Source organism: Tarenaya hassleriana, unplaced genomic scaffold (assembly GCF_000463585.1).
Source record: "Tarenaya hassleriana unplaced genomic scaffold, ASM46358v1 Cleome6, whole genome shotgun sequence".
Lineage (NCBI taxonomy): Eukaryota > Viridiplantae > Streptophyta > Magnoliopsida > Brassicales > Cleomaceae > Tarenaya > Tarenaya hassleriana.
Window position 1 is genome coordinate 973,669 of NW_010968505.1, and position 12,430 is coordinate 986,098.

At 41.7% G+C, this 12,430-nt stretch overlaps 1 protein-coding gene across 1 annotated transcript in view; it reads right to left on the minus strand.

Moving 5' to 3' along the window:
• Positions 1–11,322: 11,322 nt before the first annotated feature.
• The window catches only part of LOC104799670, a 2,355-nt gene continuing 1,247 nt past the window's right edge, over positions 11,323–12,430 (minus strand). The window contains exons 4-6 of the mRNA XM_010522311.1: positions 11,914–12,269; positions 11,640–11,815; positions 11,323–11,392 (exon numbers count right to left, since the gene is read on the minus strand). Of these exons, the coding sequence (XP_010520613.1) occupies positions 11,323–11,392; positions 11,640–11,815; positions 11,914–12,269 (602 nt within the window). The remainder of the gene's footprint in view (positions 11,393–11,639; positions 11,816–11,913; positions 12,270–12,430) is intronic.

Genomic DNA, 12,430 nt, shown 5'->3' on the forward strand with positions numbered 1-12,430 from the left:
CCCCCCCCCCTCTCCTACTCTTCTTTGTCAAACCTCGCGTGGCCTTTCATGTAGACAAGATACACAAAAAAAAGAAAAGAAAAAAATGGAGAAATTAGTTGACTTTAACAAATAAAGTAACAAAACGAATAAAAACATATTTTTGTCACCGTACATATTTATTATCTCGATGGAGGCACTGTCAAGATCATTAGATGCTGCCATGCGCCAAGGGAGCCTTTCACCGCATCCGAGGTGTGCCTCCCCACTGATCTCACACCTTGTTTTTGCAGATGACTTGTTGATCTTTGTTGAGGGAAAAATGGACTCAATCATTCGTGCGAAAGAGCTGCTAGGTGAATTTGGGAAGTACTCTGGCTTGACGCTGAATCACATCAAAAGTGACTTGTTTCTGGGGGGTTTGACATTGCAGGAAGCTCGGGATATCAGCTCTTCGGTAGGTCTCAACCTTGGTCAGCTGCCTGTCCGGTACCTAGGGATCCCCTTAGGCCTTTGGAAACTGCACCGGCAGGACTTCACGCCACTACTTGAGAGGGTCAAGAAGAGGATTTCATCTTGGACCACTAAATTTCTATCATATTCAGAGAGAAACCAGCTAATTTCGTCAGTAATATACGGGATGGTGAATGCGTGGAGCATAGTGTTTATGCTGCCGAAATATTTATTGAGGGAGATAGACAAGATGTGCTCAACCTTTCTATGGAAGAACTCCATGGAAGTAAGAAGCAAAGCAAGAATTGCATGGAAGCTAGTGTGTCAGCCGAAGGAGGAAGGGGGGTTGGGCATTAGGAGATTGGAGGACTTCAGTTACATCTTTCGGCTAAAAAGCATTTGGATGATTTTTAAAGAATCGGGGTCTCTTTGGATGGCTTGGCTGAAGGAAAACATCTTCAAAAGGAGGGGCTTCTGGGGAGTTACGAGTTCGCAGCACCAGTCTTGTCACCTTAGGAAGCTTCTTGGGTCTAGAGACAAGGCAAAGGATTTTCTCAAATGTGTTCTCGGTAACGGTCGGACTGCGGTATTTTGGTATGATAACTGGACGAGGATGGGGGCTCTTTAGACCAAATTGGGGCTAATGGTCCTAGGTCTTTAAGGGTTCCCCTCTATGCCACTGTCCATGAGGCTATCAATATTAGTGGATATGGGCCTGAATATGGGCCTGAAAAATAACATCACCAAGACTTCAGCTCTTCACCGTCTTCTCCAATCATGTCGGCTTCGTCACGCACATGAATCCTGGAGCGAATCAGCAAACTTCCTCCTTTGACAGATTCTGATTTTTTCTCTTATTCTTCAATTTCCTTTTCTATGCAATTTTCCTTATTATTGTTCTTTGTCTTTTATTCCTCTGTATTATTTATATGTACATCTTCAGAAACTGATGGAATAACGATGTTCTTCGCATCTTCAAATCCCTAATCTTCACTCTCTTGGTCTGATTTCCTATATGGTATCAGAGCGTTGATCCAATTCCTCTCATTTTTAATCTTGTTTCCTCTTTTTTTTTTCTTTGAATTCAATGGAGAACACCTCTCAACGGTTGATTCCGATGATTTTCACCGGAAACAACTACTCTATTTGGTCGAAGGCAGCCAAAACAACTCTCTGTAGTCGCGGCCTTTGGGAACATATCAAACCTTCGGCTCCAGTTACGGTGACTCGGGAAGATGGCACGACGGTGACTGTTGAAAAAACAACAAAGGAAAAGGCTACCTGGTTTCAGGAGGACCAGCTTGTACTCTCGCTGATCCATAGCTCCCTTGAAGCAGCTATCCTCTCCACCTACATACACAAAGACACAACAAAAGATCTGTGGGATACCCTTGAAGGGGTTTACGACAATCTTTCTAATTCAAGCCGGACCTACGAAATCAAAAAGTCTCTTCATACCATCCAGCAAAGTGGCAAGCCATTCAACAATCTGCTTGGTGAACTTAGTGCATTATGGCCGGAACTTGAAGAACTCCGGCCAGTATCCACCGATGTGTCAGTTATCACCAAACGCATTGAGCAAGATAAGGTTTATACTCTTCTTCTCTCTCTGAATGGTGCTTATGGTGATCTTATTCACCATGTTCTCCGTCAGTCAGAGCTTCCTTCGTTGAATGAGGTCTGCATGCTTATTAAGCGTGAGGAAGGTGATCGACATCTCTTTCAAGGTAATCTTGAACTCGTTCATTTACGTAAGGCTCATTTCCCTATTCGCGACAAGAAACCTGTCTTGTGCGATCACTGTAAAAAGCCCGGCCATATCAAGGACAAATGTTGGCTTCTGCACCCCCATCTTCGCCCTGCAAAATTCCGTCATGGACAGGAGTGTGATTCAGTCCCTCACCTTTGCCAAGCTGCCATGAATTCTGCAACAACTGAAATGTTTTCAGAAGCAGAGTTCAAGACGCTAAAGCACCTGATTCAATCAGCTTCTGAATCTGGTAACACTTCCTCTGCTCAACTATCTCATTCTTCTCCTATTATCATAGATTCAGGAGCCACTAATCATATGTTTCATGATGCTTCATTGTTTAATTCTCTGGAAAAACGTTTTGGCATTGTGTCTGTTGCCAACGGTATTAATTCGACTATTCTTGGACAGGGTACGATTCGGCTATTTGATAAAGATATCACAGCCTTATACGTTCCTGATTTCAAAACCAATTTACTCTCCATTCCTAGATTGACTTCTGATCTGAATTGTAAAGCCATTTCCGATGCTCACGAAGTTTCTTTTCAGGATACTAAGACGGGAGCAATCTTTGGTAAAGGATCTCTCAAGAACAATCTCTATCTACTTGACCAATTCCATTTGTCTTCTGAAGTTGCATTTTCCGCTATTTGGCATGCACGCTTAGGGCATCCGCATCAACAAGTTCTTCGTTTACTATTTCCCGACGAGCCTAGCTCGATTGATTTGTGCAATGCTTGTACTTTGGGAAAACACTGTAGAACTTCATTTCCTATTTCTACTACTACATATGAGCATTGTTTTGATCTTGTTCACTCGGATGTTTGGACTGCGCCTTGTCTTTCTCGTGATTCCAATAAATATTTTGTCACATTTATTGACGACAAGTCTAGGTACACTTGGATCACTTTGCTTAAATCAAAGAAAGATGTTTTCACTGCCTTCAAGAATTTCTATGCATATGTTTCTAACCATTTTAATGCCAAGATCAAGATTTTTAGGTCCGATAATGGTGGAGAATACCTTAGTCACCGCTTTCAATCCTTCATTGCGGAGCATGGCATTCTTCATCAAAAGACATGCCCTCACACACCGCAGCAAAACGGTGTGGCGGAACGCAAAAATCGCCACCTTTTGGACATCACACGAACCATTATGTTTCATCGCCATGTTCCAAAACGTTTTTGGAGTGATGCCGTTACCACAGCTTGCTACCTCATCAATCGGTTGCCCACCAAGAATCTTGGAGACATGTCTCCTTTTGAGGTACTTAATAGCCAAAAACCTTGTTTAGATCACTTACGAGTGTTTGGATGCGTGTGTTTTGCTTTGGTTCCTGCAGTTCAAAGGGACAAGCTTGATCCAAGGAGTCTCAAGTGTATGTTTGTGGGTTATTCAAGTGATCAAAAGGGGTTTAAATGCTACTACCCGACGACTCGGCGCATCTATATCTCTCGTGATGTTCGGCTCGATGAAAGCCGAAGCTTTTATCAAGATTCTGATTCTACAAACTTAGATCTGCTGTCCGCTTATTCACCGAGCTATGACACTACTCTAGAAGGCATTATTGCCTCTGCTCGCCAGAAAAACATCGAATCCGATGATATCGACCATTCTGTCCCAACTGCGCCTGCTGGAGCTGAAGCGGAACCTGCAATGGAACATACTTCGCGTGAAAGGGAACTTGCTTCGTCTGAGGGGGAACTTGCTGCCTTTCCTCTCCTTCCGCACACTGAGCCCGCTCTGCCATTTGATGCAGAAGCAGATAACATCGTCCCTCCTGCTGCGGTTCCTCCTTCGGTTTCTGATCTGCCATTCGAACCTCGAAGAAGTGTTCGCCTCCAGCAGAAAAGATATGCTCAACTTCAACAAGATCACACAGGCTCAGAAACAGGACATCATGTGGTACTCTACCCTTTACACGATTATTACTCTTTGCCTCCACTTGATTTTGTTGAACAGGGTTTTCTTAATGCACTCGACAATTCAGAAGATCCATCCACATATGAGGAGGCTAAAAACATACCTGCATGGCAAAAGGCCATGGCAAATGAACTTCACGCTTTGGACAAAAATGGAACTTGGGAGCCGGCGGTGCTACCTAAGGATAAAAAACCCGTGGGATGCAAATGGGTCTATAAGACCAAGTTTCGGAGTGATGGTAGTATCGAACGCCATAAAGCAAGACTTGTGGCAAAGGGGTTCACGCAAACTTATGGGGAAGATTACACTGAAACCTTTGCTCCGGTTGCTAAACTTTCTACTATTCGTGTTTTGTTTTCTCTTGCTATTAATCTCGGTTGGTTTCTTTGGCAGATGGACGTTAAAAACGCCTTTCTTCAAGGGGACCTGGATGAGGAAATTTACATGAAACCGCCTCCTGGGTACACACTTGATAAAGGCCTCGTATGCCGTCTCCGAAAATCTATTTACGGTCTTAAACAGTCCCCTCGCGCATGGTACCAAAAGTTACATGATGCTTTACTCGCCTACGGTTTTGTTCGGAGTAATTCCGATCACTCGCTCTTTATCCTTTCTAGTGACCATGGCATTGTTGTTTTGCTTATTTATGTCGATGATATTATTCTAACGGGCGACTCTCCACAAGGAATCGCCGAAACTAAACTTTACTTGCAGGATACGTTTAACATCAAGGATCTCGGTGAACTTCGTTATTTCCTTGGTGTTGAAGTCTTCCGCTCTTCAACGGGTCTGTTTTTGTCGCAACGGAAATATACCCTTGACTTGCTAAGTACAACTGGAAAATTCGGCGTCAAACCTTCACCAACGCCGCTTGAGAGCAACTTCAAAGACATCTCAGATTCTACACCTTTCCCTGACATTGAGCGCTTTCGCCGTATCGTTGGTAAGCTTATTTACTTGACACTTACTCGTCTTGACTTGAGTTTTGCGGTGAACCAGGTTAGCCAATGGATGCATGCTCCCACACAACATCATTGGCGAATGGTTGAACGCATTCTTCGATATCTAAAGGGCTCCCCGGGCAAGGGAATTTGGATGACCAAGAACAACAACACCGAGATTGTCGGCTACTGCGACGCGGATTGGGCCGGTGACAAAGGGGATCGAAAATCGACAAGTGGCTACTGTACTTTTCTTGGTGGAAACTTAGTCACTTGGCGGAGTAAGAAGCAATCGGTTGTCGCTCGGTCCAGTGCCGAAGCCGAATACCGATCAATGGCCAACACCACTGCCGAACTCATGTGGCTGCGTACACTTCTATCGGAACTCGGTGTATCAACGGCATCTCCAATCACGCTCCATTGCGACAATCAAGCGGCTATCCATATCGTAACCAATCCCGTATTTCATGAACGTACCAAGCATATCGAAGTTGACTGCCATTTCGTTCGAGAAAAGGTTGTACAAGGTATCATTTCCCTCACGTACACATCAAGCAAGGACCAACTTGCGGATATGTTTACCAAGGCAACTACTAAGGATATGCTTCATACACTTTTGTCCAAGCTTGGCATGTTCGATCCTCACACGCCATGCTTGAGGGGGAATATTAGTGGATATGGGCCTGAATATGGGCCTGAAAAATAACATCACCAAGACTTCAACTCTTCACCGTCTTCTCCAATCATGTCGGCTTCGTCACGCACATGAATCCTGGAGCGAATCAGCAAACTTCCTCCTTTGACAGATTCTGTTTTTTTCTCTTATTCTTCAATTTCCTTTTCTATGCAATTTTCCTTATTATTGTTCTTTGTCTTTTATTCCTCTGTATTATTTATATGTACATCTTCAGAAACTGATGGAATAACGATGTTCTTCGCATCTTCAAATCCCTAATCTTCACTCTCTTGGTCTGATTTCCTATAATCAATGGTACAAGGTGGAGCTTTCCTGGAGCCCGGTCTTCGGGGATTCAGGAAGTGTTAACCAGAATCATTTCCATCCCACCTCCTTCAGAGGATGCTGGTCTAGACCGTTTCGAATGGAAGGTAGCGACAGATTCTTATAGGCCTGAGTTTTCCTCAACTAACACCTGGGATTTGATGAGGGAATGCGCTCTGCGAGTTCCATGGTTTCGACTTGTATGGTCCAAGTACACTACTCCGCGCCTCAGCTTTAACTTATGGCAAATCTTCCTTAAAAGACTACCCACTTTTGATAGACTTCAAAGGTGGGGCATTGCTGCTCCTACCGATTGCGTTCTTTGTCAGTAAGCTTCGGAAACTCACGAACATCTCTTTCTCCACTGCGATTTTAGCAAGGAACTCTGGGAGTTCTTTGCATCTGTATGCTATAGCTCCCCGCCATTATCCTTAGGAGATTGCAGGGACTGGTTGCGAAGCCAACTTGACAGTGAATCCTGCCCACGTAGGGAAATCGCCAAGTTGGTTGTGCAAGCAGTGGCGCACACGACTTGGCAGGAACGAAACAGGAGACTATTTCGGAAGGAGTCCAGGACGGTGGGAGATCTTCAATTGGCGGTTGACAGGTTCATAAGAGACATACTCATTTCTAGGAACTCAAGTTCGGTGTTGATTACGGTATCCCTAGAGGATTTCTTGCTATCCATCAGTGATCCAATACGTTCAATTCTTCGGCGCTAGCTTACACGGCGAGTTCTCTGTTATTCCACTTTTGTCATTTTGATTCAGGAATCCTGTTCCTTTGGGATAAACTATGACTTTGTTCGGGTTGTACATATACAATTTTTTTTAGTAGCTAATACATTTACCGTTATTAAAAAGAAATCAGATTTTTGATTGAGCAAAACGAATGGATGAAAAAAACCTCAGATTATGGAGAGTTTGACACGTGTCTCAGGGAACAAATACACGCGGTTTGTCCCTGACTCGACGTACTCTGTAGCCAATCAACGCATTACGAAAAGGAGCGGTTGCTGCTCGTGCTCCTGCCTGCCCACCTGTCCTATCGGCCTGATAACAGCAGTTAACGGACGGTTTAAAGAGTTCGTCGTCTCCGTTTAGGGTTTATTACTTAAATAGCCCAGATGTGTCACAAGAATTTCTTCTGTACACAACCAAAAAATGCTTGAAAAAACGTTGCAGTTTGTACCCTACTTTTTATGACAAAAGACCTAAATACCCATTTAATGAAACGATTCGTTTTGATTGAAAAAGAAATGAAACGTGTTTTCGCTTGAAAATCTGATATTAAAAACGTGTGAATATTAAATATTCAGACAAATTAAATGTGCTTCTCTCTCATCTCTCTCCCTGTGATCATCCCGATCGTGCGCATTTCTGTCCGCCATTGAAGCTTTGTCGGAGCTTTAAATCAAGCTTATGATCAGTTTTTTTTTGTGCTTTCGAAACTAATCTCCTATACAGGTATAATGGGAATAAAACCCAAGCATTTTAGTTTATTATTGTGCCTTAAATTCTGTTCTAGGGTTTCATTTAAATGTCTGAAATTTTTGGGTTGTTGATGAGAATGACAAATTTCGGTTCATTTGACAGGATTATGGATGGTTTTGAAGATTGTTATACATGTATTTGTATTCGGTATGGTGGTTTTTGGGGAAAAAATGATGATGGATTGTTTGAATGGAAGGGAAGTGATGATTGTTCGAAGACAATATGCATTTTTAACAAAGCAAGCGAAGTAACACACGAGGAACTTGTCGGAACTGTCTGTGCCCAGCTAACCGTTGATTTAGGAAAGACGAAACTGAGTTTTGTTCCAATTGTAATGGATGGAAACCGTCCGGAATATATAGTCGATGACATGGGAGTGAAATCTTTCCTATTTAGCAAAATTAATGGACGGCGAGGATGGTTATACGTAGAGCGAAAGGATGATGATGGAGTTGAGCTAGAAACGTGTGTTTGTGAAGTTGAGTTAGCGGTTGATGTGAATGGAGAAAAAGGAAGAGAGATTGTTGATGGTAATGGTTTAGTTGTGGATTTTGTGGTAGGAGAACAAGATGAGGAAGAAAGAGAACACAATGATGTGGAAATGGGTGTTGATTATGATGTGGTTGAGCAAGAGACTTTGCATGATCGTATACGACACGAGAATGAAGTGGTTGTTACGACCGACAATGCTAGAGTTGAAAACACGACAGAGGTAGCTACTGAAGTTGCAACGGAGTTAGGGAATGCAGTTACAATACAGTTAGGTACTGAAGTTGCAATAGAGTTAGGTACTGAAGTTGCAGATGATGGTGGAAGACGTGTAAGTGGAACCGAATGTTTCTCGTATGAAGACAGATTGGGTTTTACGATAGAAAAGGAATTTGACAGTAAGAAAGAGCTAAAGATGAAGGTAATGAAAGCTTCACATGATGCATGTTTTGAATATTATGTATACAAGTCCGAATCACAGATATGGGAAGCAAGATGTCGATTCCGAAGACAAGGTTGTATGTGGAAAGTTCGAGCAGTGGTTAAAAAGAAAATTGAGTGTTTTAGAGTGATGAAGCACGTGAATGTCCATACATGTACACCGTTGTTACAACCACAAGAGAGAGAAGGGAAAACAACCAATGGTACAATATAGATGGTTGTTGCTTATCTCAAAAGACATTTTGCGGGATTCCTAGAGTGAAAAGGTTGATGTCTTTGGTGAGCAAAGCTTATAAATGCAAGGTTTCTTACACAACGGCATAGAGAGGAAGAAAACAAGCTCAAAATGTTGTTTAGGGGAATCCGGTGGAAAACTATAATAGGCTTCCGAGTTATTTCCATATGTTGAAGGAAAAAAACGAGGTACGATAACGGAGATACAATTTGAAGAAGATGGACAAACTTTTAAGTATGCATTTCTTGCTTTGGGTGCTTGCATCAAAGGGTGGTGTGCAATGCGTAAAGTGATTGCCGTAGACGCAACATCTCTAAAAACGTCATATAAAGGCTTCTTGATTGTCGCAACAGCTCAAGACTAGTAACCGACATTTATATCCACTAGCTTGGGGCATAGTTGATACAAAAAATGATGCTTCTTGGAATTGGTTTATGAAGAAATTGGCAGGAGTGATTCCTGATAGCGATGATATGGTTTTGATTTCGGATCGACATCAAAGCATCGCAAATGCTATTCGTGATGTATATAGGAGAGCTAAACATGCATTTTGTGCGTATCACATTTCACAAAATATCAAGACATTAGTCAACAAAGGAGTACGGGGGAAAAAAAACAAAAACGGAGACAGTGTTGCTGGGATGTTCTACAAGTGTGCAGAGTGTTATACCGAGAAAGAGTTTTTAGAACTGTGGGAAGATTTCTGCGAAAGGTTAGACTACATAAATACTGATTTGCGACTATAGTACAACTGTTTCATAGGTTGAGTGAGTTTATGAAATTTTCTTTGTGCAGGTTTCCGAAGGTTGCTGAATATTTGAACAGGAGTGTTGAACCTGTTAAATGGGCAAGGTGTTACTTCCCTGGTGAAAGATATAATCTATTGACAACCAATGGCGCGAAATCGATTAATTCCGTGTTGAAGAAGGCGAGGACATTACCTTTGCTTGGTTTGCTTGATGTGATAGTGGACAAAACAATTGAATGGTGGTGTAAACACAGGGCCTGTGCATTTTCAAGTACACAGGAATTGACGCCTGAAGTTCATAAGGAGTTACATAGGTGGTATAGAACGTCCAAAGCGTTTAGTATACGAGAGATAAACCGCAATTGGAAAGAATACGAAGTGACGGAGGACAATGGGAAAACGTATTTCGTTGATCTTGGAAAGAAGTGTTGCGATTGCAAAGTGTGGGATGTTGATAAATATCCTTGTTCTCATGCGATAAAAGCTTTGCATGAGCACGGTGACAAAGAAAAGTTACTTGAGTATTGTTCATCGTACTATACGAGGGCCACATGAGAATTGGCATATGCTGATAGTGTGTACCCAGTTTCTGATATTTCTCATTGGGAAATTCCTGATCATATAGCGGAGTTGAAAGTCGATCCTCCTGCTATAAGAGACCGACGTGTTGGACGCCCGATGACGAATCATATAAAGAGTGCGGGAGAAAAACGAATAAAGAAGAGAAAATCGAGATTGAAGGTAGGTGATTCGTAGGAGGAGAATGAAGCACATTCAAAGAGGATGAAGACTAAAGACTACGAAGTCCGGGTGCAGTTACGGGATGAAATGTAAACCATGTTTATATATTTCATCTTTTAACTGGACGACTTTTTTGGAACTATTTTGTCGCTACTATATTGCCACTTTTTGTAATATGTATGTTTGGCAAGAGGGAAAAGTCAATGGAAAACTCTTTAAAAACCGTGAAAATCTGTCTTCGGGGGCCCACAAAAAAAAGTCAAAAAGTAGACAATGTGGTCGTTGGATTTTGTCCTATTATAAACCAAAACCAAATAATTGCGACTTGCTTGTAACTCTGTTGCGATTGTTACATACTTTTTGAAAGTGGGTAAAATTGCATAAATTATTACGAGTTTCGTTAATGTAGTGATAATTACATCCTAATTAAGGATAAAACATGACATTATGGGGTCACATGACATTATGGGGTCATATTTTATGACATTTTGAAAATTTCATTACTTTCTCTCCAAAGTAAGAGTTACACATTCATATCTACATAGGTTTGCTTTCATATTATGTTTGTACAAAATTTCAAAAGTTCTTAAAATATTAAACGGGTGCAATTTAATGATGTATTTACACGTACTTTTATATTTTTCATTCATCCCTCGACGAATTTTAGACAAATAAACCATTTTTTCAAACTTACGACCAACTGAAGTCGTAACAACGTGGTAATAGAGTCATATATTAGTAGTAAATTGGATGCAACTAAGTCTTAAATAAAAGATTTTTCGAATGTTTAAAAATGTCATGGGCCCACTTGTCAGAATTGTGTTACTCGATGTTTTTTCCATCTGTGGGGTCCACTGTGCTGAAATGTTGACTTTTTTCTGAGGTGGGGACCACATCGCAGAAAGTTTTCTGATCTGATGGATTTTTTTTGTCTATGGTTTATACGATTATAAAATTTACATAATATTTTTTGACATTACTTGTTTGTTGCGACTTCTATAGCCCTAACTTACGACTTCTTGCAGATTGTTTTTAACAAGGGTTTACTTAGTTTTTTATAAATCCAAACCTGTCACAATTCACAGGCAATAAATTTGTTGTGTACAAACAACCATAATCCACAAAATACTCACAAACATAAAAGACCATAATCCACAAGTATAACACAAACATACAAACCACAAACTGAGTTCAAAAGTCTACGAAACAGAGTTCAAGAGTCTAGGTACCAAGGACATAATCGCAGAAAACTGAGTTCATAAAATTGATAGACTTCATTGTATCCGCCCATGGATACGTCTTAATCCAAATCTACCACGACATCTACCTCTATCTATTCTTCCCCTTCCTCGCGATCTAATGATTCCACCCTTCGAATTGATAGACTTCATTGTATCCGCCCATGGACTCGTTGTTTTGGATGATGTTTTTCTGACTCGTAATAACCTGTCAGTTGGTTTGTTCGGCCTCACAATCTCTGCACCTTCTTCCTCGGCCTCCCCTCCATCATCATCTGTTTCAGTCTCTTCTCCCACTCTCTCAGCCTCTAAACCCTCTTCTGCTGCAGCCTCTTCTCCCACTCTCTCAGCCTCTAAACCCTCTTCTGCTGCAGGTCGCAGCAACTCATTTCTTCATCCTCTTTTCCCGCATCTTCATATTCTTTTTCTTCTTCTTCTTTCTCTCCTTCTTCATCTTCTCCTTCTTTTTCTTGTTCCACTACATCCGTCTGAGATAAATCCTTGAGAATGTCTACAGCCACCATGTCTGGTTCGTTAAACACATTTTCGACAGCCTCTTCATATGTTTCCGGAGGGGTTCTCGTAGTCCTGGCCGAACCCTCAGCCTTTTCATTCCCAGTCAACTCAGTCATTTTCTTCATCAAGTAGTCCAACCGAGCTTCAACTTCAAAGGGATTGTCGTACTTACCCGCTGCGATCATACCGGCCACAATCACTTTCTTCATAAACTCACCTTGACCTTCAATCGCTTGCTTCATTTGTTCACCTTGTACTGCAATCGCACTTTGCAATTTCTTTTCTGTCTCAGCCAACTTCCGAGTCAGATACCCAACCTGCCCTTTCAAATGCGAGACTTGAGAAGTTAAATCTTGACCATCGCCTTCTTCTTCTTCTTCTTCTTTATAAGTCACTTGTCTTTTGCCTTTTTCACTTCTTCTTCTTCTTTTTTCCACATTTCTTGTTGAAGCAGCTGCTTTCCTTTTCTTCTGCATCTGCATC